General features: G+C 41.3%; 2 protein-coding genes across 4 annotated transcripts; one reads left to right on the top strand and one right to left on the bottom strand.

Annotated features, from left to right (window-relative positions):
• Positions 1-1,913: 1,913 nt before the first annotated feature.
• On the bottom strand, positions 1,914-13,736 carry LOC135592445 (imidazole glycerol phosphate synthase hisHF, chloroplastic-like). Of its 2 annotated transcripts, XM_065081907.1 has the most exons (19): positions 13,448-13,736; positions 13,260-13,342; positions 10,533-10,627; positions 9,413-9,516; positions 7,779-7,948; positions 7,562-7,676; positions 6,742-6,794; positions 6,599-6,637; positions 6,380-6,478; positions 5,512-5,574; positions 5,362-5,424; positions 5,180-5,262; positions 4,166-4,274; positions 3,996-4,049; positions 3,655-3,742; positions 3,515-3,552; positions 3,139-3,244; positions 2,779-2,945; positions 1,914-2,218 (listed from the first exon to the last, which is right to left on the bottom strand). In XM_065081907.1, exons 1-19 carry the CDS (start codon positions 13,602-13,604, stop codon positions 2,159-2,161), a joined length of 1,746 nt encoding a protein of 581 aa, XP_064937979.1. In that variant the 5' UTR covers positions 13,605-13,736; the 3' UTR covers positions 1,914-2,158. The 2 variants fall into 2 exon arrangements, with proteins under 2 accessions (XP_064937979.1, XP_064937980.1); XM_065081908.1 differs by lacking the exons at positions 5,362-5,424; positions 5,512-5,574 and having other exon boundaries at positions 13,448-13,722.
• A 228-nt stretch (positions 13,737-13,964) lies between these two features.
• Positions 13,965-20,988, top strand: LOC135592444 (uncharacterized). 2 transcript variants are annotated; one of them, XM_065081906.1, is made up of 6 exons: positions 13,965-14,104; positions 14,877-15,044; positions 15,126-15,210; positions 15,305-15,372; positions 17,075-20,165; positions 20,283-20,988. In XM_065081906.1, the coding sequence occupies exons 5-6, from the start codon at positions 18,640-18,642 to the stop codon at positions 20,527-20,529; spliced, it is 1,773 nt and encodes a 590-aa protein (XP_064937978.1). In that variant the 5' UTR covers positions 13,965-14,104; positions 14,877-15,044; positions 15,126-15,210; positions 15,305-15,372; positions 17,075-18,639; the 3' UTR covers positions 20,530-20,988. The 2 variants fall into 2 exon arrangements, with proteins under 2 accessions (XP_064937978.1, XP_064937977.1); XM_065081905.1 differs by adding an exon at positions 14,367-14,562 and having other exon boundaries at positions 13,970-14,104; positions 14,877-15,210.
• Positions 20,989-21,943: the final 955 nt, after the last annotated feature.

The following is a 21,943-nucleotide window of genomic DNA, read 5'->3' as shown; positions in this document are numbered from 1 at the left end:
GGACCGCTGCCCCAACCGTGATCCGCAACATACACGTTTCCGACCCGCACGACCGTACCCGATAGGTCGTTGGACCCGACATGGGGCCCCGCCCGTGTCTGCCACCCGTACGAGCGGGTGAGGGCTCGTGTAGACCTCGTACGCGCTCGCTCTACCAGATTTATGTTGCGAATGCTGCGCTCGCGGAGCGAATCAAATCCGACACGATTCGATCGGAAATAGGATCCGATTCATGTTGGATATGGTCGGCTATCGATCCAACGACTAGGATTGCTGCGGTCCGTTTGTCCTCTAACATGAGCCGTCCATCGATATTAGCTTACCGTTGTGATCTCGAATTGTTCGGTCGTATGTAATCGTGGAATCGAAGAAGAGAGAGGGAGGGAGGAGGAGAGGATGAGGTCCGGTGGTCGGTTTCATGCGTCAAAACTAAAAGTCATTGGATGGATTCTTTGCGCTGTGGTCCGCCCTCTCGATTGCCTCAAACTATTGTAGACATGATCATTGTTGTCGGGAAAAAAGATTGATATAAAAGATATCGTTTTAGTCCCGCACCATTAAAAGATTAAAGAAGTCTAAATATATATAACTAAGGGCCTTTTTTATTAAAAAATCTCCTTTTTTTTATATTTTTTTTAGAAGGTGTTGTTGAATTCTATTTTTCCTATTTGATGTTCGCAATGTCCGTAATGCCTCTCATCACCACCTAGTCATCTTTGTCTTGTTGCATTCTATCATGTTCGCAATGTTCGCAATCATCCTTTTTTTTTTTTTTGGTATTTTCGTCTTGTTATTGTTTCACCGTTTTCATAAAAGAAGATCATGGGAGCTATGAGAAAGGAAGTTAAGAGGAAGGAGATGACTATAATGAGACTTCTGTTCCCTCTTCTTTTTGATAGCCTATTATGTCAAACATTATTCGTGTGAATTCACCTATCATTCGGCTCCTTTGAGCATCACCATCACCTCTATCATAGAAGGCCTCTCCCCTATGACTCCTGCAAAGCACCTTCTCGACATGTTCATCATAGCTCTTGCAACCTCTTCCCTCCTACTAGTTATTGTCATAGCTCTCACGATCTCCTCTCATGGTGTCGATTTATTATGAAATGACAACTTCGTGATTGTCTTGGGAGGGTAGACATATAGAGTGACGATAGATGGGGGTGATAACGGAGTAAGGAAAAGACGATACATAAGAAACACGAGTATGACATGGAGATGAACGCTGAGAATCAAGCCAAGCACTACATATTGTTCGTTATCTCTTATTTGATCATCCTTGTTAGAGCAGCAGAACGCATAAAAAAAGATCAGCTCGATGCGGTTTGAGGTCCTCGAAGCCATGGATTCCTGCACAAGAATAATATACGTAGCTGGCATCGATGATGAAGATATATGTGAGAACCCCCGATCATCAAAATTTTGCTTGATGGTTTGATTACGATAGACACCGCCATAACTTTACGGGTAAACGTATCTCAAATAGCATCGCTACTTAGCACCGACGAGTTGGACTACCTATTCTCAGGAAGAGCTGATAAGGAGAGCTCATGTATTCTGACGATCGTGGACTTCTGACATCTTTAAAGAAAAGTTGCAGTCAACTCATCTTGCAGCTACTCTCGTCGCCGATACCATTGCACGGTCAATTCGACACGGCCTGTTGGAGATGGAATCTGGTGCGAGAAGTAAAGCGCAAGCGTCCGGATCGTCACAGCTGGCTGCTGTTCTTGTCGTGGAGATATGTTATGTCGGACATGACGCTTGTGATGACAGCAACCAGTTAGTCAACTTCCAATGTCAATGGACGAGGATAGATTGGTGGTTGGCTACAGTTTAGGTAACTACCACTACCGACCGTCGTGCATTTGCATCATCAAATCCAGCATGATCTGTTGCAGATAACTCTCTCAAACTCAAAAAGGAGAATTGCCTTTCCATTATCATCATAACATCGTATCAAATTAAATGAGTGGACTCTGTTTTCAATCTCAATTGTTGGTGCAGTTTATATAAGAAGAATTGCTGGTAACCAAAAAGACAGACCATAACACAGGTCAGAGATTTTGTCCTGCTAAATGATACGCAACTTAATCTTACATTCTAAAGCTGAAAGCAGCAGCAAGTATGGAACATGGCCGAAAAGAAATCCCTTTTACATTCTAACCTCTATGCCTTCTTGCAACAGATGCTTCTTGACTGATGAAATTGGAACCTGCATTGCCACAGTTGATATCAGTAACTTTATTTCTGGTACAGTTTAGATGGGCATTGTTGATGCTTATTATAAATTGCTGCACAAGGCACTAAGTACATCAACAAATCTTTGGACGGCTGCAAGGAACGACCAATTTATAGGGTCAAGTAAATTATGCCAATTTAAATGTTAGATCTAGTAGAAAGATAACATGCCCAAGGAGTTTACCCCGAAGCGCATTTCTTTGAGAGCAAGTCGACATTATGCATTCTTAGGACAATTAAAATATGAATATTGGATCCAGTAGAAGATCTAAAATATGACGTAGGACGATGTTCTCACCGTGGCTCAGCTTGAAAGAAGTAATCCAAGGCACATTTCTACTAGCTTACCTTGTATATCTACATTATGTGGTTTCAAATGACTAGCATCCTGTAGCGTGTAATAATTACCTGAGAACTCTTTCAGCAAGAATAAAGATGTTTAATTTGTTGCACATTTGATTCTTTTGTGTAGTTTCTAAGATACAATTATACCTTTGGATAACAAATAAAGCAAGAAACAAATTCTGAAAGTACCTCCTTCCGATGGAAAATTCCAGCTGCAAGAGCAGCTGATGCGCTTGTCTTTTGAAAGACGTCTGAGAAGTGCTGAACAGCACCTGCACCACTGCTTGCAATTACAGGAATTGTGACAGCATCTGATATCAGCTTAATCAAGTCTATGTCGAATCCTTGACCCTGGCCTGTAATAGGAATAATCTCATCCCTTGCATGCATATTTTCCATCAAAAGAATATTCACAAACTCATCCCAAATGAGTATACTGATATCTCTTACAATTTATTAAACAGATTAAGCATGCTTAAAGATATTCAATAAGCGATGAACATAAATCATCTAAATATACTATTGGCAATTAGATATGCAATTATTTACCATCACAATCAATGCAGTTTAGAAGTATTTCTCCAGCTCCAAGTTCTTCAACAGCTTTTGCAAGTTCATAGGCTCCAATAGGTCGCCCCTCACGTCCACCATTGATCTGCCAATAAAATATATAGATAAAAAGATCACGATGTCATATCCACTCCCATTTGAACAAGCAATTTAGTGAACATCATGCAAAAAGGTTCATCATGTTACTCAGAAAATCAGCCCTGTACATTCATTTACTCAGAAAAAAACATCACATTCTATCTAGTAGCAACAGATCGATCCGCCTAGTGAAGGCAGTCAGATTAGATTGCATACGTGAGTATCATAAGATACACAACCAGTAAAATAAGAAGCAGAAATGGCTTGAAAGACTAACCGTGCACTGATACCATGCATATTCTTCACCTGACGGGCCTAAGATTTGCAAGAAAGAGAATTCATAACGATAGAACATTTTGTAGAAATAGGATGAGGAATGCAATGAGAGAGGAGATAGAACTACAAAGAAAATAGTACCTGGAGAAGAAACCTTAATGGTCTTAAATTTGACATCATTAGGGTTCCTGATATAGACTCTGCGGGGATCAATGCTTACTACTACTGCCTGACAAATAGAAATATCAACAAGCATTGTTACAATTGCCACTAGAAAATGATATATTCTAGTGTATACTAGTCAAGAATCTAAAGATCTGGGCTCTGCAGGTAAATATCAAAAGTCAGTTAATACGAAAAAAGATACGCTCGGTTTACAAATTCCACAATCCATAAGGATATTTAACCAAAAAAAAATACTGCCACTGACTAAAAATAAAGATACAAGAATTGGTGAATAGATCATTTTATAAGACAGTTACCTGGTTACCGTAAACTCGAGAAATCTGCTCTAGGCTGCTCTTACCAGTCTTTACCTTTAATCATCAACATGGAAAATTAGCAAAATGTAATGTTACATAGTAATGTCTCAGACACAAAAAGAATGGTAACAAATGCATAAAAAAAAGAAAGAAATAAATCAACTGCATACTCCAGTTTTTAAATATTCTTCTGCAGCAAAAACCGCATCACTTCCAATTGAAATCTTATCTGCACCAGACCTAAAGTATTCTGATGCCACTTCCAAGCTTGAATAGTATCTGCAGAGGAAAAAGCAATCAATAGGTTAAGCCCTGGGAAGTAGACTAGTATTTGACAATAACAGAAGGACAAACAAGACTGAAATTTGACGTTGTAAGCATTGGATTACTAAAGAAAATATTCTCTCTGACTAATCTAATCCAGAAAATTAATAAAAATCATATTTTTGTCAATCATAAAGAGATCCATCAAATTAAGGGGTGATGTTATTCTGCAGATATGATCACAGTAAGTACCATGCCCCCATGCAGATACTTCAAAACTCAGGATTGAAAATTAAATACATCATCTTCTCAAAATTACATTAACAAACTCTTTTAACTCCCAAATATTTATGCAAATGACAAGAAACAATCTAAATATTGTGTGAAAACTTTATGAAAATTTCTCACTCTTGCTTTAGCACATGGTCCCCACAAAGATATTTTGATTTAAGAAACATATTGATTTGTTCCAACATAATTTACAAGAATTTCATCAAAGGGAACCATGCTCCAGAAGTATGAAAATTTTAGTAGCAAAAAGAGTGTCATTTTGATATGCATTTAAGGAGCAAGTTACTTCACCAAATTATCATATAGTCCTACTATATTAGTTTATACTCAATATAGACAGGCCATGAAGCATGACATGAGCGTCTGGTTTCAACTAGTCAATGGAAGAGAAATGTCTTCTAGCAAATGGGATATTGACCCAAACCTCATTGGCAGGAACCCTGTGCACAAGGCCACCCCCCTTTTTTAAGGCTCGACTGTCTCTGAAGAAGTATAACAGTATTTACTCTTTCTAAGGTATTTTGCCAGTATACACAACGTCTTACAATCACAGAGGGAAACAAGCAAATTATCCTCAGCACATAAGGGCACATGCATTAATGGATAATTCAAGTGGAAAAAATACTGACCTTCCATTCCCATCTGTGAAGTCTCGTATACCACCACCAACTGTTAATGGTACAAAAACATTTTCTGATGTGTAACGTAGTACCTACAAAACAGTATTTGTGCAGCCACAAATAATTATGCATGAACTAACATGAACAGGCAATTGCTTTGTAGGATATGAGCAATAACATCCATCACGAACCTGTAACATTGGCAAATCTCCCAAGGGAAAATCACGGAAACCAGTTATGTTCAAAAAACTAATCTGAAATATCATGTGATTGCCTCAGATTTACAGGATAAATTTCAAAAAATTAACGTACAAATGTTAATTCATTTTTATCATAAGTACCTCATCAGCACCATCCTTATAGTACTGACCTGCTAGCTCCACTGGCTTCCCAAGGTTTCTAACCTATTGGCATGAAAAATAAGCACATTGCTTAAGACTGGGATCAAGTAAATAGAAAAGACAATCATTTTAGGCAATGGTATGGATAAATTTCAATTAATCTCTACCTCCTTGCCCCTCAGCTTCCTATATTAATTGAAATCTGCCCCACATCTCTACCTGTGCCCAATATCCTGTTCCTTAATCCCCATTTTCCAAAGAGAACATGCACCTATCTCATATTAAGCCAGACTCAACATTAGGACGACTTCACATGGATCTAGTGTAGGCTGAGTTTGAGGTGTGTTTTCTTTCTTTTTCTTCACAACTTCCACAGAATTTTAATAAATAATTTTAGGTCATAGTGTTACTTGGCATGTTCAAATAGAGAAGCTAAGTTGCCAGCTTAACCTAAAAGAGCTTGGGTCCTTCCATGCAAGGAACAAAAACATGAGGTACAAGGATCATCTGGTTGTTTGTTTCCCTTCAGTGAGTGATGGAGGCAAAAGTGCCCATTCCTCATTGAGCGCCAGATACTTGACACGTGGACGCCTACCAGGCAGATAATAACAAAAATTGCTATGCAGGATCCGCTATGTGAACCTCAATTGTAAGGGAGAATATTCTCTGGATCAGGAATAATTTGCAGAATATTTTCCTAACAGTTCACGGTTTGGGGCCACTGACTATAAAGGAGAGGTTGTTTGATGGTCGGGAGTTAAAGTAATATAGCTGATATGAAACTAATGTGTAGTAGGATACCAGTGCCTTCGCACATTACAAAGCGTGCAGTACTGCATGTGAAACAAAACCAAGTAAATTTCCATACCTGATGTTCATCAGAGTGCTCTCTTACATCATACTGGTCCCCTTTGGTTACTACAAGATCCCCTTTATCATTTGCCCTCACATCAAGACATGCTATCACCTGAAAGATAAATTGGCATAAAATAAAACAGTGGAATCAATTAAGAATGTGATGGGGTTTAGGCAGAAATAGGGCAAAGAATTAATATATCCATTTCAACTAGAACAAATGAAATCTCACTCGCTTTGCAAGTTGTGATGCTTTCCCATGAGCTAATTTCTATAAGACCAAAAGCTTGCAATTAATCAGATTGAAATATGAGACAAAATGCCTAAACATTGTGGGAATAGGATTACATTGGAACATCAAAGTGTAACTGTTACCTTTGAAGACGAAGAGGGATCAAGAAACTTCCTTAATATGGAAAGTCCAACATCTAGAAAATGACACTGAAGTAAGTTTCTTATGTATGGCAGCTAACTATAGTAAGTAGAAAAAGATGTCAGGGAAAGTTGATAGCCGATCATCAGGCAACATAAAGGCAGCATAAAAACCATGAAAGAAAATAAGAAAGAGAAGAAAAAGATTTTGAAAGGATGCTAGAAGATGACAATAAGTGACCAAAATTATCTACCATAAATCACATTATTTTCACATCTCCACCAACATAATTGAGCTTGCTGAAACAGGATCCAAAGAGTATTTTCTTCAAATCTTTTGTAATAAAAAGACACCCACTAGTGCCTACAGAAATAGCATGTTGAAACATCATTTAAAAATTATGGAAAGTAACTCATAAGACATATGACCATCTTCACAAAGTTTAAAATATTCACAGAATAGAGATCAGATCACATTTAACTTTGACAGATGTGTATTCCACTCTAATCCTATTCATGGCATAATTATTACTGGATTAGTAAAGTAATTCCCATCGTGGAACCTATCTTTCTTCCCTAAGACATCCACCACAGTCCTATCAAAGACTTAAAAAGTCAAATCACACTTTCTGATAAATACGCTATTCTATTGACAAGATCTATAGGGCATCTAACAGCAATATTTAACTAGACCTGGATAATCTACCCCAAAAATACGTATTGATGCCAATAATCATGTTTGGGCATCTTTTAGTTGGAAAAAAGAAATATTGCTGGCTAATTAAATATTAACATAAATCAAATTTTATTTAAAAATATTTACCTCCACTCTTTTCTGGGTGAAACTGGACAGCATGCACATTGCCCCTTGTTATAGAAGAAATAAAACTATCGCCATAATTGCACACTGATGAAACCCAGTCCCAGTTAGCATCTGACTAGGCAAAATTTACAGAAATCATTTTGGTCAAAAAATACATTAAACAAAAGATAAATGATTTTGGAGTATTCTAGTCTACTTATAGGATGAAAAAACTTACAGGAATTACACGATAGGAATGAACAAAATAGACATGGTGTCTTCCAATGTCATCCAAAATTCCTGAGTCTTTGGTAATTTGAACAGCGTTCCAGCCAATATGAGGTACTGCCAGACCATTTGAAGAATCAAAGCGCCCAACAACACCAGGTATCAAGCCCAGACCTTTTACTGCAAGACAAATATTAGATTCAAAGCCAAAGATTTCAGCAGCAGAATAAACGACAAAGAGTTGTTAATCTGGTTGTATGCGTAGCAGATCACTGGAAAATATTGAAACCGGGAGAATTAAAAGTGTTCAGAGAGTTGTTATTTCATATCTTATGATACTTCAGCATATTGAAGAAGCCTATCAATAGAATCATCTGAATAAGTTTGTAGACCTTTGTTATTAAAATGGTAATTACATTAAGCATTGAAGTGATGTAATGGAGGAACAAATTAGGCACTTGTGGATGAAATGAGCTTGAAATTTTAGCACACTGTCCATCTACTTCAAAATGGGTTGGAGATTGTAAGACAAGGTAATTTAAATGGAAATTCCAATTCTGGTACAAGTCAATTTCACCAAGTTTGGTGAACTTACCTATTTAATTTCTTATAAGGTATTAGGGGTATTTTAATCTGAATATAGATTCAAAACATATATATTTTCAGGTGTAGAACTTACCTATTAACATTCGAGTCCATTTTGAGTTCATTTTATAGAAACTAGGATTTTATTTGTTACAATCGAGTCCAAAATTGTGGTTCTATTTAGACTAAGAAAAGTTAATTAAGTTAATCATGAGGTTATCTCTTGCCGCTGAAATTCAACTTGCAATTCAACCTTAATTGGTTGTTATGACTAAAGGCCTATACCCTTCCAATTTTACTTCTCTTTGTGATTTCTCAACTCACCTTTCTTGTAAAGCTCCATTTCTTTCAATTCAGTCACTCTGCCTACAACTTACTATTACTGTATCAGAATTTGTTGCTCGTCAGGATCATTTCATTCAAACATGACTTTTCAGTGGATGTAGACTGGGTAGAATTGATCCAGCAGCAGACTTCCACTTGTTTCACCACAAACAATTCTGATATTGACATATTTTGGGCCCAATCTTAGTGCTCTATTCCATAATGGCAAAATGCATTGCACGAAAGAACCAGCGACTTGCAACAGAAGATAGCAAGACAAAAGCACAATTCTTCACCATCCAATTTAAGCCTATGTACACATTAACATATTGTTACCTAGAAAACCTTGAATAAGTCCTTCCAGTACAAGTATCTTCTGATGAAAAGGCTGAGTTAAAAACGTAGAAGGTGGAAGGACAATTTTCCTTCAACATGCTTAGCATGAAATGAACAAATTCCAAAAAGTTAATCAAGTAACTAGTGTAAAGAACTTAGGACAAGATTTACATTCATTAGCACACAAAAGCAATACATACATACATATATGTATGCATAGCTTAAGTTTCTGGGACAAATCTCACTCAGATGGCACTACAATATAAGTTCCATGAACAAACAATAGCTTTACCATGTAACTTGGTTTGAGTAAGAAGATATCTATCAATCAAGTTTTATAGTTTATCAATATCTGACAACCATTTCCTTGCATATATCCTAATAAAAAGGGAGCATTACCTGGACCATTCTCTTCACTGGACTCAAACAATAACTGAAGCCCCAGACAGATACCCAAAAAAGGACGATCACTCTCTATGTATGTAGAAAGTGCTTCAGCCATCCTGAAATAACAAGATTAACTGTTGCTAGTAGTTTCCACAATATAGGCAAGGAATTATAAAAAACTCCTCAACAGCCATCTTATACAAACTAATGCAGATTACAATCAAAGCAACATGTCAAAATAAGGGCAGTATAATAGATTTATCAACATGTACACTGCCTAAGGCATACCACACAGCATATGGAGCAACAAAAGTTTAAGAGAAAAAGATAGATTAAATATACACATAAACACTGAACTATAAATCGAATTATTTGATTAGTCAATTTAACCAATAAATTCACAAGGAAACAACAACTGTACAATTCAAACTTTTATTTGAAAACATAATGACCCGCTAGGAGAGACCCTAGTTAGTGACCACATGCACGAAACTTTCTGATGACTGTTATGATAGACAACACAAGTGAATAAATAACATGTCCAAGTACTAAAATTTTAAGAAAAAGAAGCTATGTTTATGGAAAAAAAAAACAATTAGACAATCGTATATCAATTGATGTTCCTTTTGCAATCTCTTTTATTTACCAATCAACCAAATAGTAAGTGTAAGGACAATAACAAAATTTTTTGCTCCTTCTTGAGTAAAAGATTTCCTTTGCTACATTAATACTGCTACTTATCCAACTCAGCAGATTAAATTCTCTGACAATTACAAGTGAGAAGGAGTAATAACAAGCACAGTAAAGTAGCTTGATAAATAATCTGTAACAAAGTAAGATCTTTGTAAATTTTGTTATCATAGCTAAAAAGACATTTATAAGGTTCTTGAAATAGATAACTACAATTGAACAATAAAGAATACTTTAGCACAAGGTTGAAAGCATGACTAAAGTTCTGTGGTGGATAAACATGGTTGTACTACAAAAGTCAAAGTTCCAAATATACTGATATGTAAAGCACAAATCATGGTTATCATAGACCTTTATGAATATATCGAATAAGACCAAGGAAGTCCAGTCATGGGCCACAATGGCTAACAAATGCAAGCCATAATAACAAGGTAGCACTTACCCACTTTGCTCTAACACCTCCATTGCTGCTGCAAAGGCCCCAACCCCAGGAAAAACAAGCCGATTAGCACTGAGTATGTCTTCTGGTTTTTGCACCTAAAAATGTAACAAGTTCATTTCAATGATTAATCAGCTAATTTCCTCATGTACAACAGAATATGAAATGCATAAAATATAATTGTGAGATATCATGAACAGGACAAGGGTAACATTGAAGTTAGAACAGTTACCAACCCTGGTCTCAAGTATTGAAATTGATTTAAAGATTATCTACTTACGCTTCAACATTAACCAGAGTAAAGCGATGGATTGTATAAAAAAAATATAAGCACAAAAATATAGAATTGGCATTAGCAGAAAATAGCACAGAACCTATTTTAATAGAAACGGCAATATATATTTTTGTTCGCAAAATTCTTGATTAATAGAGGAACACAAAACCTCAGTCTATAATGAAGTGTAGACAGAGCCAATATTAAACATCACCAAGCAAATAAACAAGAAAAGATATTGAAAACAAGGGGCACCACATGCATGAAAAGAAAATGAACAAATGCAGATATGATGATTTCCACATTTTGCTAAAAAGTTCGAACAGTGTGCTTGACATGGCTGCAGAAGAAAGTTTTCAGTAACAACAGAAACAAGGAGAACCTTTCAACAGTAATTACTATTTTAGAGAGGCATTGATCATGATTGGAACTTGCTCGAAAGTGTTGGACAACTAAAACATGAGGAAAAAAAAACACTAGAAGTTACAGCTTACCACAAAAAATTCAGTTTAGAAGAAAACAGGGGTTTGCTAAGCTACATATCAACCTATATATTTGGCTGATCAGTATATATGAGTTTACCATTTTATCCTTCGATGGAATATCCTGTACCTCAATGTGGAGTTCTATGTTTGAATTACGCTTTAAGAGGTTGCAACTTGCATATGCCTTTTAGACCTTAAGTACTAAGCAAATTATTCCAAGAAATGATAAAATCTTACTTGCATGAAACAAATACAATAGATAAGGAACTAAAAATTGATCGCCATGATCCAACCAATAAAAACTCACTTCCTCCTAACACATCCAATGACATCTTGAACAACGATTTCAATAGACGCTCGGGCGCTCGCCTAGGCGCTTGAGCAAGACAAGGCAAGGCTCGAGCGCCTCGCTTCATGTCCAGGAGGCATGCTTCAAAGAGGCATCACCTGGGTGCTCGCCCGAAGCGCTTGATGCCTGGGCTCGGGCAAACGCCCGGGTTAAACCAGGTGACCCCGGTGCTTTAGTTGGTTCAATCGAACCAACTAAAGCATCAATATCAGCCTCCCAGCATCCCTCTCACGACTTCGCCAACCCTAACCCTACTCGCGATTCTGTCGCCGACATGTCCTCTCTGTTGTCGTTGTCGTTGCCTCTCTCTGCTATCGTTGCTCTTCGCTACCACTACCACTGTCGTTGCTCGTCGTCGCCACTGTCACCGCTCACCGCTCCCACTGTTGCTACTCATTGTTGCTGTCGTTGCTCGCCGCTCGTGCTCCTGCTCTTGCTACCGTTGCTCGCTGCTACCGCTACCGTTGTTCTCAGTCAGTAGCATCGGTCTTACTCTTACGCTACGCTCTCACTACCGCTGCCACTGCTACTATCGCTGCTCGCCGCTGTTGTCGCTGCTTACCACTGTCGCCGCTCTCGCTGTCGTTGCTCGCTGCTCGTCGTTGCTGTCTTACTCTTACTTACTCTTCTCACATCGACTCGATAGTATATTGTTAACAGTATATTAACAGTATACTGTTAACTATATACTAGTAACAATATTTTTTATTTATTAGATTAATAATATATTATTTTAATTTTAATACTACTAATTTTTATTTATTTGAAATTATTATTATTGTTTTGAATTTTGAGACTTTTTGTTAATGTGATTTTGTGATGTTTTCTTAATTTAATATTATTTTTTAATTTAAATAATTATATTTATTAATTATATTATGTATTTTTATATTTTAGCGCTTCGTTTCGCTCGGGTGAGCGCCTAGCGCCTCGAGCGTTTTTGGACTTTAGCGCCAAAAGGCGCCTAGCGCTTTTTAAATCATTGATATTGAATCTTATGATAGGTCAAAAACATAAGCAATACTTAAAGACCAGAACAAACATGAACGGCTCATGCAATATAACTTGAGCGTATAGGCAGCTAAAGTTTGACGTGCTTTCTTAAGAAACCATTAGGACCTTGGTACCTAAACAAACTGCAAGTGAGTGCATTAGAACAAGACTATACATAGACCACAACAACATTCATTCAGCATATTTCCTTCTCCCAAACGCATAATGCAACAAAATCATTTTATATGTTGAACATAAAGATCAGACCTCCATAGACTAAGGAAAAGCAATTACTCTCACCATATGATGACTGAATCTTAAGAAACCAACACCAACACGACCTTTTCATAGACAAGTTAAAGGCTCTTAGTTTAATTGAAAGGACAAGTTCAACAACTGCTGGCCTCGTACTTCCAGAGTATCCCTAACTGTCATGTCATCAAGCATTTAAAACAACAGTAATAGCACAAAAACATCCGTGAGCGAGAAAATATTTTCTTTTTTTAACCTATTCTTCCCAATGTGTACAAGGTCCTCAGCTTGTCAAGCTTCAAACAGGAGTTTGGAGGAACCATGAAATATCCAAGAAAGAGAGAATAGGGAGACGAGAGCACGCAAGAAACGCTTACATCTTTAATATCGAACCCTAAACAGCGGATAGCATTGCGCAAGCTTCGGACATTTCCAGCGCCATAATCAAGCAAAGTAACAGCTGCAGCAGCGACACCCCCGTACAAGAAAGAACACGAAGAAGAGTCATGGACAAGCACGAGAAACAATCCATTGGGAAAAGAAAAACGAGGGCAAGGCTTCTTACTGGAATCCGAAGACAAGGAGGCGCAGATGGAGAAAGGCTTCGTCTTGATACGCGAATAGGGTTTTATTGGGCTCGACGCTCGACGAAGGGTGAGCGGAGGCGAAGGACGGACATGGATGGAGACGCCTCGCGAGGAGGAAAGAGCCGGCGCATCCATCGGGTCGGCCGACGAGGGCAGGCCGTCGGGAGGGAAGGGTGATGTCTAACGGTGGCGGCTCGAGTTGAACGAACCACGAGTCGCCAAAGGTTTTAGGCTACAAGACTGGGAAATGGCTCTCTTTTGCCGGAGATGGATACCCTCCAAATGCATCCACACCGTTCGCCATTCAGGCTCTACGTGCTTCGTGTGGGGCCCACCTATTGGCCGGTTACATGAGATCCTAAGCATGGGGACCAGCAGTTGAGTGGCCAGGTAAGAATCGGGTCCAGAATCCCAAACCCAACCTTTGTACCACATACCGCCAGCTCAGCCCAGCCCAGCTCAGCCCAAAGAAAGGCTCATATAAGATGCCGGCCGGCTAAGCGTTCGGCATGGCGACGCCGGAAGCCCCGATGAAAACCCTCGACTTCGAGTCGTCTACGGCTTTGTTGCCGTCGTACTTCTCGACGGGGCAACGCCCATACTCCGGCCTTCGCAAATCCCTCTCATCCTCTCTGGTCCGTTCTTGAACTTCTTTTATTAGTGTTTTCTTATATTTACTCCTTTACTTCACTCGAATCAAGTGCTTGAGCGATCACCGGACGGATAACGGAGGGTTATCCTATCCTCTCGAGTCCTTTTCTATTATGCTCGGAATAGTTCTACATGGTTCTCGATGGATGCATTCTTATAACTTCTTGACATCTCAGCATGGTTTATTAGGGTTTGGATTCCTCTAGTTCACTTCCTAATTTTCCGTTTCCTTCGTTCTCTTTTTAGCCATTAACTCGTAAAAAGAGAGCCAAAAACTGTATTGATGCGACCGCTCCTGGCCTTCCCATGTTGTGGCCGTTGTCAGATCCATTGTGCTATTGAGTTCTTTCAGTTGCTCCGAGCATAGATATCAGAATGGGACTGGATCGGGTGGTCGCAATGGAAAAATTGGGAACCAGACCATTGAACTAATTGAGCATATGTAAGTAGAGTGTTTTGCTGTTGGATCAGAAATTAATTGAACTAATGAAACGTATCATTGTTATATATATGCATATGTAAGTTTTCTTTTCTCTAGTTGTGGAATGTAGGGTACTACTAAATTTACCATGAATCAGAAATATACTATACAAAATTCAATTTGGAAATGGTAGACATGAAAACGCCTTGACCGCACATGCATTATGGTCATTTCTTTTGTTTGATCCTGTTCCCTTGTAGGTTGATTGGGTATTTTTCATAATAATAAGGGAGCTTTCTTTATCTAAGTCTTGATAAGGCAACCTGGTGGTGCAGGACAAAATGAGATTGCTTTGTATGTGGAAGATTCCATGATGTTGGGATTCGGAAGAAGTTTTTGGACTATAATCATATGCCATGACTCTGTGCCCAAATTGTGGAAGGCTGACAGCAGTATTGAATGGTATCTTAATAACAAGGGGACGATGAAATGTAAATATGAAGGCAAGAAATGAGTTAAAAACTTCGGCTGGTTTTTGGATATCTAAAGTTTGAGGAGTTCTTTATGTCGAGAAGTTTTGGTAGTCTTTCTTAGGCAAGGACAAGTGCAGCACCTGCTAGGTGATTGCGGAAGCATAGCATGCAGAGATTGGATAGCAGCTTCACAGAGGTAAATGGAAAATGTCTCCAATATAATAAATGCATATACACTTATGTCTCTAATGTAATGCAAGTGTCATAATTAATGTTGCATTTCATGGCAGCCACCCCGTGCATTAATGGTTGGCAAAGTTGATTGTGGTGGATCGGTGGCTTTGATCCTATTATTTGGGTATGAGGTCCTATCTTCTGTGCCATTTGCTCATGCTTCAATTTTAATACAGTTTTTTCCTTTAATTTGCTTGTTCTATTGTTGGTTGTATTGAAGTAAAATTGATCCTCCTGTGCCATTTGCTCATGCTTCAATGTTACTACAGTTCTTTCCTTTAATTTGATTGTTCTATTGTTAGTTGTATTGAAGTAAAATTGATCCTCCTGTGCCATCGAAACTATTTATTTCACTTTTTTGGCTGATAAAACTAATTTGCCAGTCAAACCACCAATTCTAATTTTTTAAGTTGCCGTGCAGTCCTTCTCATATTCATGGAAACTGTGTATTTAATAAATACTAGAGCCTTATATTACATCTGAGCTCAACCACTGATACCAGAGATGTTTTGCCTGTAGTTTTTTTTATTATTATATAGTTCCAAAGAATCTTTTTCTGAAGTTTGGGATGGAAAGGACTTTGCATTTTCTTATTTATTTTTTAACCACCAAACCACCTTTCATTTTTAGCAGCCACAAATATTGGGAACATTTTTATAGTATTCCTGTCATCCAGTTCTTTTTCGTTATAGGTATGGTTCCTAAAAATTCAAATGATCCTAAAACATTCTAAATCTAATGTCAATGCTAAAATGCTGATATTTATGTGAAGCTTTGCATATGAAAATTTGACCCCCTCGTATTCTTTTTCCGAGCATCTACTTATTTCTTTTAGCAGTCTATTTAAGTTTCCAGGTTTTGGAGGACATAATTTTAAGGATTTGATGGGACATGCAAATTATAAGTTTTAGAAATTTTAAATCAGACTTTTGGATCTTTGTAATGGATGGAGGATCTTAAGAAAAAATACCAATCGATTGGATTATATGTAGTATCAGAAACCAAGTAAAAATATTACAATATGAAAGAAAAGCAGGTTAAATGCTTTGTATTTATCTGACAATGGCATGGTAGGTGACATAACTAGTGCTTATCACTATCTGAAAATTGAGAGGTAAATATTTCAAGAGCAATTGCCGGGAAAATATCCTCTTCCTGGGTTTTTCCTGAATGGTGTCTCCCCATCAAAATTCCCAAACAGTGATTCCTTATTTCAAATCTTTCAAAAATGTCCATTCAAAAAGCTGTCATTTTTTCTCGTCCAAATCCAAAAAAAATTTCCGCTTACGGTGTTTTGTAGGTTGATTTTGATCCACAAAATACTATATAGTATTTTAAAAACACTATACAGTATTTTGTAAAACACTAGAGAATTTGAGTAGGAAAATATATAACAACTTTTGGGGGTATTTTTGGGATCTTTTAAATAGGGGGTTGCTGTTGAAAATTCTGATAAGGGAATACCATCCCCCCCAAACAAAAGTAAGAAAGAGAGTATTTTTCGGAACAATCCTTCATATTTCAGAAAAAAAAGAAGGTTAGATGCTTTGTACGAAATTATTCTTAATTGTCTATGTTCATTCTTACCGAAGAATAGTCACTGCCATTGTGTTTATACTGCTAACTGTTGTACAATTCGGTAGTAGTCACTAAATAGAATAATGTATGAGAATGATGACTCGCTCCATATATCTGACCATTTGCTGTAACAATTATTTGGACCATTAGTAATGACAACAAATATTTCAGGTCACCGTTCTTTCATAAGATGCTGAACTTTATTTTGTGATTGAAATATGATGTTCTTTTTTTCTGGATCCGGACAGGTGAGGCAGAAAGGACGGCCGCTAGCGGTTGGAATGCTGCGACGCTGCTGGGGTCCTCTCAGCTCAGCTGCTTGCGAACGAAGGAGGATCTGTGGGGCATCCTCCTTGGCCCAGAAATCAAAACCAACCGAATCCGTATGTCTCTGGTAGATATTTCTTTGCCTCTTCCTTGTGCTTTCTTACCGTTTAAATTACTGTGACGGGCGAGGACGAGGAGATGGGAAGCATGGAACAAGGAGATTAAAAGGGTATAACGTGGCTTAGTTCTTTACCTTTAGGCACGACGCCATTGACCGAGGAGATTAAAATCTCGCTCGAGCGATGTCGACAGGCGTTTGATTTTATTTCCGATTTCTTACCTATCGGTATCGGTTTCTGTGATAGCAACTCGTGCAGGATACTGACATTATCGAGAAGCCTAATGTCAGCCGTCAAATCTGAGTTCTTTAATCGATCATAAACATAGTCAAAACGTCGGGTGGTAGTCTGATGGGCACAAGTGAGGTTTGGCGTCTACGCTCGCAGCCCATATCTTATTTGTCCCTTGCTTTGTAATTTCAAATCTCCATTTGAGCATGCGATTTCACATTCATTCGGCCAAAAAAAGAAGGGAACCTTTTGTAACGCTAGCGTACAAGTTGGCCAACTGGAATTCTGCTGTACCCTTAGTATGTGTTGCAGCCATGACAACCACATGGAAAGTGAACATGATTAAAGGTGTTCGATCTGGATTTAAACAGAAGGTGTCGTGTTTTGAAAAATTACTCTTTGCCTTCATTAGGTTGGTGGTGCACCAGTCTTTGAACCCTTCCAATTGTGCGCCAAGCCATCTTAAATGGTTCTCGGCAATCAACTAATTGGTTTCCGGTTATACATAGGATGGATGTCCAGTTCAGTAGTCCATGGGGTGACCACAGGGACGTGTGGGGGAAGCCTCACACAGGAGTGGTTGTGGATCGGTTCAAATTGGAACTAAATTGGTCTGAAATTGAAATTGAATCAGGTGAAATCGGGTCCAAAATTAAACCGTTGTTTCCTCCCAAGCCGCATTCTTTTACCCCACAGGCAAAGGGCTCGGCACTGTCATAACCAGCGGTGCCACGTGAAGGGGAAGTGGACGCCGCGTGTATTTAGTAACTAGCGAACATGTTTCATTCTCCCTCGGCGAGAGGGCACCGAGGCCGCATGCGGTAAAAGTTACGTCCGGTCACGGTAAACACACTGGTCGTTGATCCCCCCAATCACCATTGCTGATTTATAATTTTAAAGTAAAACATGTATAAGCCAAGACGTGTGCGTATATAAGAGCAGGTGTTCTATAGCGATGCGCCCCGGGGACAAAACATGGCCGTGGCATCTGGCCCAGATTGCATTCTACTAGTGTCGATCTCGTCTCCTCTACTCTCTGTCTTGGTTCTTGTTCCGGTTTCCTCTTTCTCCAATCTCTGAAGCCGAGAGTGAGAGGAAGTTTCCCTTTTAGATCCAGTCCTTCCCGGGGTCCGGCGAGAAGAGGGATATTAGCTGTGCCTGTAAGCTTCGGTGTATCGTGAGCAGGGGGGCGGGAGATGGGACTTCAGGTCGCAGCGACTTGCACGCGGTGGTCGCAGCTGTCGCCCACCAACTCCCTGAATTCCTCCCAGGCCGCTGCCGCAGTCTCGCCTCTCGGCTGCAGCAAGCGGATGGGTGCTGCTGCCGGTGTCTGCGACTGCGTCCTCGCGTCTGCCTTCCTCGGTGCCGGCTCTGGCAAGCTGTTGAGGGCTAGGTCGTCGGAGACTCACAGGGGTCGTGGAAGGCGGAGTCGGCAGCACGCACCACGCCGGCCCTTCAGTGCCAGCCTTGAGCACTTCGCAGCACAGGGTGGCGACGAGGAGGAAGAGGAGAAGTTTCTGCAGAGGCTCGAGGGATTGGCCCTCGAGCTGCAACAGGAGCGGGCGGATGGCAGCGAAGACTCGGTGGCTCATTCCGAGTCATGGAGGAGCGAGGAAGGCGATGCCTCGGGATCCTTTTCGTGCTTTGGCTCCGAGTTTAGCCCGGTAATTTCTCCTGTGCCCTTTTCGTCGACAGAGCTGCTGTGGCTGCCCGTCCTGCCGGAGACGCCGGACTGGCCCGACCAGATTGTGCCGCCCAGCGTGGAGAGGAGCGCAAACAGCGTCGAGCTGCCGCTGTCGCTGCGTATCATAAAGAGGAAGAAGCGTCGGGAGGATGGGTGGTTCCGGGAGACGGGCGAGTCGGCCTGCTGCTCCGTGAAGCGGGCCTTCTCGTCCATGGTGTTCATGATCCGCGAGCTCCAGAGCTACACGCTCCAGATGCGGGACGTGCTTTGCCGCGAGGACCTCCAGGGAATTCTGGCGCGGGTGAAGCGCGAGATGAACTCCTCCTTCGTCTGGCTCTTCCAGCAGATCTTCTCCTGCACCCCGACCCTTATGGTCTCGATCATGCTCCACCTTGCCAACTTCACCGTCTACTCCATGGGCCACCTCGACGCCTCCGCCATGTCTGCGCCCGATCCGCCGACCCAACAGTCGCTGGTCGAGACGGTCGTGGTGGAGGAGCGTCGCCAAAGTCATCATAACCAATCCTCCATCGTCAAGACGTTCTCCTCCACCGGGCGAACTGCATCCATCGGAGGTAGCGGCGCCGGCGGTGGAGGGAAGGCAAGGCCGGTCGCGGGGGCCACGGGAGACGGGCAGCCCGATGGCGGATCCTCCGCTTACTCGACGATCCTCCCCGACGGGATCTCGACGGCTTCGGGGGCGGTGAACGCCGAGGAGGGGGAACAAAGTGCGACGGAAGATGGCGCGTTGGTGGCGGTGGCAGCAGCAAGGGCGGAGGAGGAGGCGAGGGTTTGGAAAGGGATACGTGAGGAAGTGGCAAGTATACAGTCGAGCACGAGGGACGAGGCGCTCATGGACCCGGAGACGGTGCGGCGGTTGGTCTCGCCCGTGGCAGTGGAACTGGAGCCGGACGACTACTCGGGCTACCTGCGGACGGAGATCATGTACCAACACGCCCTGTCGCAGGACCCGGAGAACGCGCTTCTACTCGCCAACTTCGCTCAGTTCCTCCATGTCGTCCACCACGATCACGACAGGTAACCTGGATTGCTGCCCCCCCGCAAGCTGTTTGTCGAATTGTCTCACAGAGATGCCGAACCCTCGCCATGTGTGCTGGAGGTGAGAGGAATAAGACTGGCTTGGGCATGTGACAGGGCGGAGTACTACTTCAAGAGGGCGGCAGGGTTGAAGCCGGCGGACGCAGAGGCATTGGGTCGGTATGCGAGCTTCCTGTGGCTGGCGAGGAAGGACCTGGAGGCAGCGGAGGAGACCTACTTGGAAGCCATCGCCGCGGACCCCGGCAACACCGTCCACGCAGCGAACTACGCCCACTTCCTGTGGAGCACGGGCGGCGAGGACACCTGCTATCCCCTTGACGACGGCAACAACGATGCATGGTAGCAGCAGGAGATCAACACGATCTCTGCTTCCACAAACAATGGTACCGCCGTAGAAGCCCAAGAAAGTCTGTGCGGCTCAACTATTCCTGCTAAGACGAAACCCAAATCAAAGGCCGATCTATTTCTGGTCTGGTCGAGTCGTCTTTGCGAGGCTGGGATGGAGACCGGGTCAACAATCGGATCGACCAAACCAGGTTTACTTGGTTCCACTTTACAGCAGCCCAGCCCAGTCGGCTAAATAATGAACCCAAATCAAAGGCTCAAGTAAAATTGCATCCCAGTCGCAATGATTACAGTAGTAAAGCATCTCAATGAGTGTACAAAAACAAGAGAGAGAGAGAGAGAGAGAGAGAGAGAGATGCTTCTAATTTCCAATAATCGAAACTAAAGCGTATGGCACTGATTCATTCAAGTGATTTTAGTTCTAGTTTTCAAGAATATGATATCATTCGGAATCCAATTCCTATGTGTATGTATGTATGTATCTCTAATATCTGATCATGCCAAAGCCACGTGGTAGTGGTTTGTTACCGAAATCTTCGAGTCAATTATCTTACACTTTAGACTGAGATATGACTCGAAATCGATTTGAAGTGGGGAGGGTTTGTACCACGAACGACTCGAGACGACAATTGCATGTCCGGCATCTTATTCGATCGTCCTTTTTCTTTCCCATCTTTGTCGAAAGTGACATCAATCAACCCTACCGAGTTATGAGCAGTGCGCTTTGATTAGGGAGCAGATTTCAAGCACTGCACGCGTGCAGCAGCTCCTCCTGTGCGCGATGCCTCAGCCTCTCTCCTTCCATCGTCGGCAAGAGTATTTTGAGGAGCTCTGCTCGATCATGGCCGGCAGTTGGAGAGCCTCATTCAAAAGATGGTAGATTAGAGGCACTGAAAGGGTTTAGTCCTCCTGTGCTCTCATCTCTCCGTGGGTGGCCCAACCGACGACGCCACCCCCGACACCAACGTATGAAGAGCAAACGGTTAAGATGAAGAATCTCCCACAGTGGTTTCGCTGTTCCAAGGCTTCGGTGGGTGGACAAGACAAAGATTTCATTACTCCGCATCCCATCACCCTCACCCTTAATCCATGTCCAGATATCTTCCAGTGTATTCTAACGGTAGCATACGATCGACAGCCATTGAAGGGCGAGGAGCAGCGCTAAGACCACCAGAGGCATATGGTCTATCACTGAAGGAGACGGGATGGGTGGAACACTTGCATGGTTGTCGCCCATTAAGTTGGGCAGGAGGAAGATGACCTCTCCGGGCTTCCTTTTCCCGATGGGACACACCACCATGTGCGGATCGATCTCGCCTTATCGACATCTCTGAGGCGGACAAGAGGGAGACAGGGAGGGGGTGTGAAGGTGGAGCAGGCAAGAAGAGGTGGCCGTGATGTATCTGCCTATC

The sequence above is a fragment of the Musa acuminata genome, chromosome BXJ1-9, assembly GCF_036884655.1.
Source record: "Musa acuminata AAA Group cultivar baxijiao chromosome BXJ1-9, Cavendish_Baxijiao_AAA, whole genome shotgun sequence".
Lineage (NCBI taxonomy): Eukaryota > Viridiplantae > Streptophyta > Magnoliopsida > Zingiberales > Musaceae > Musa > Musa acuminata.
Note: the sequence above shows the minus strand (reverse complement) of the source record. Positions and strands in the feature narration are given on the sequence as shown.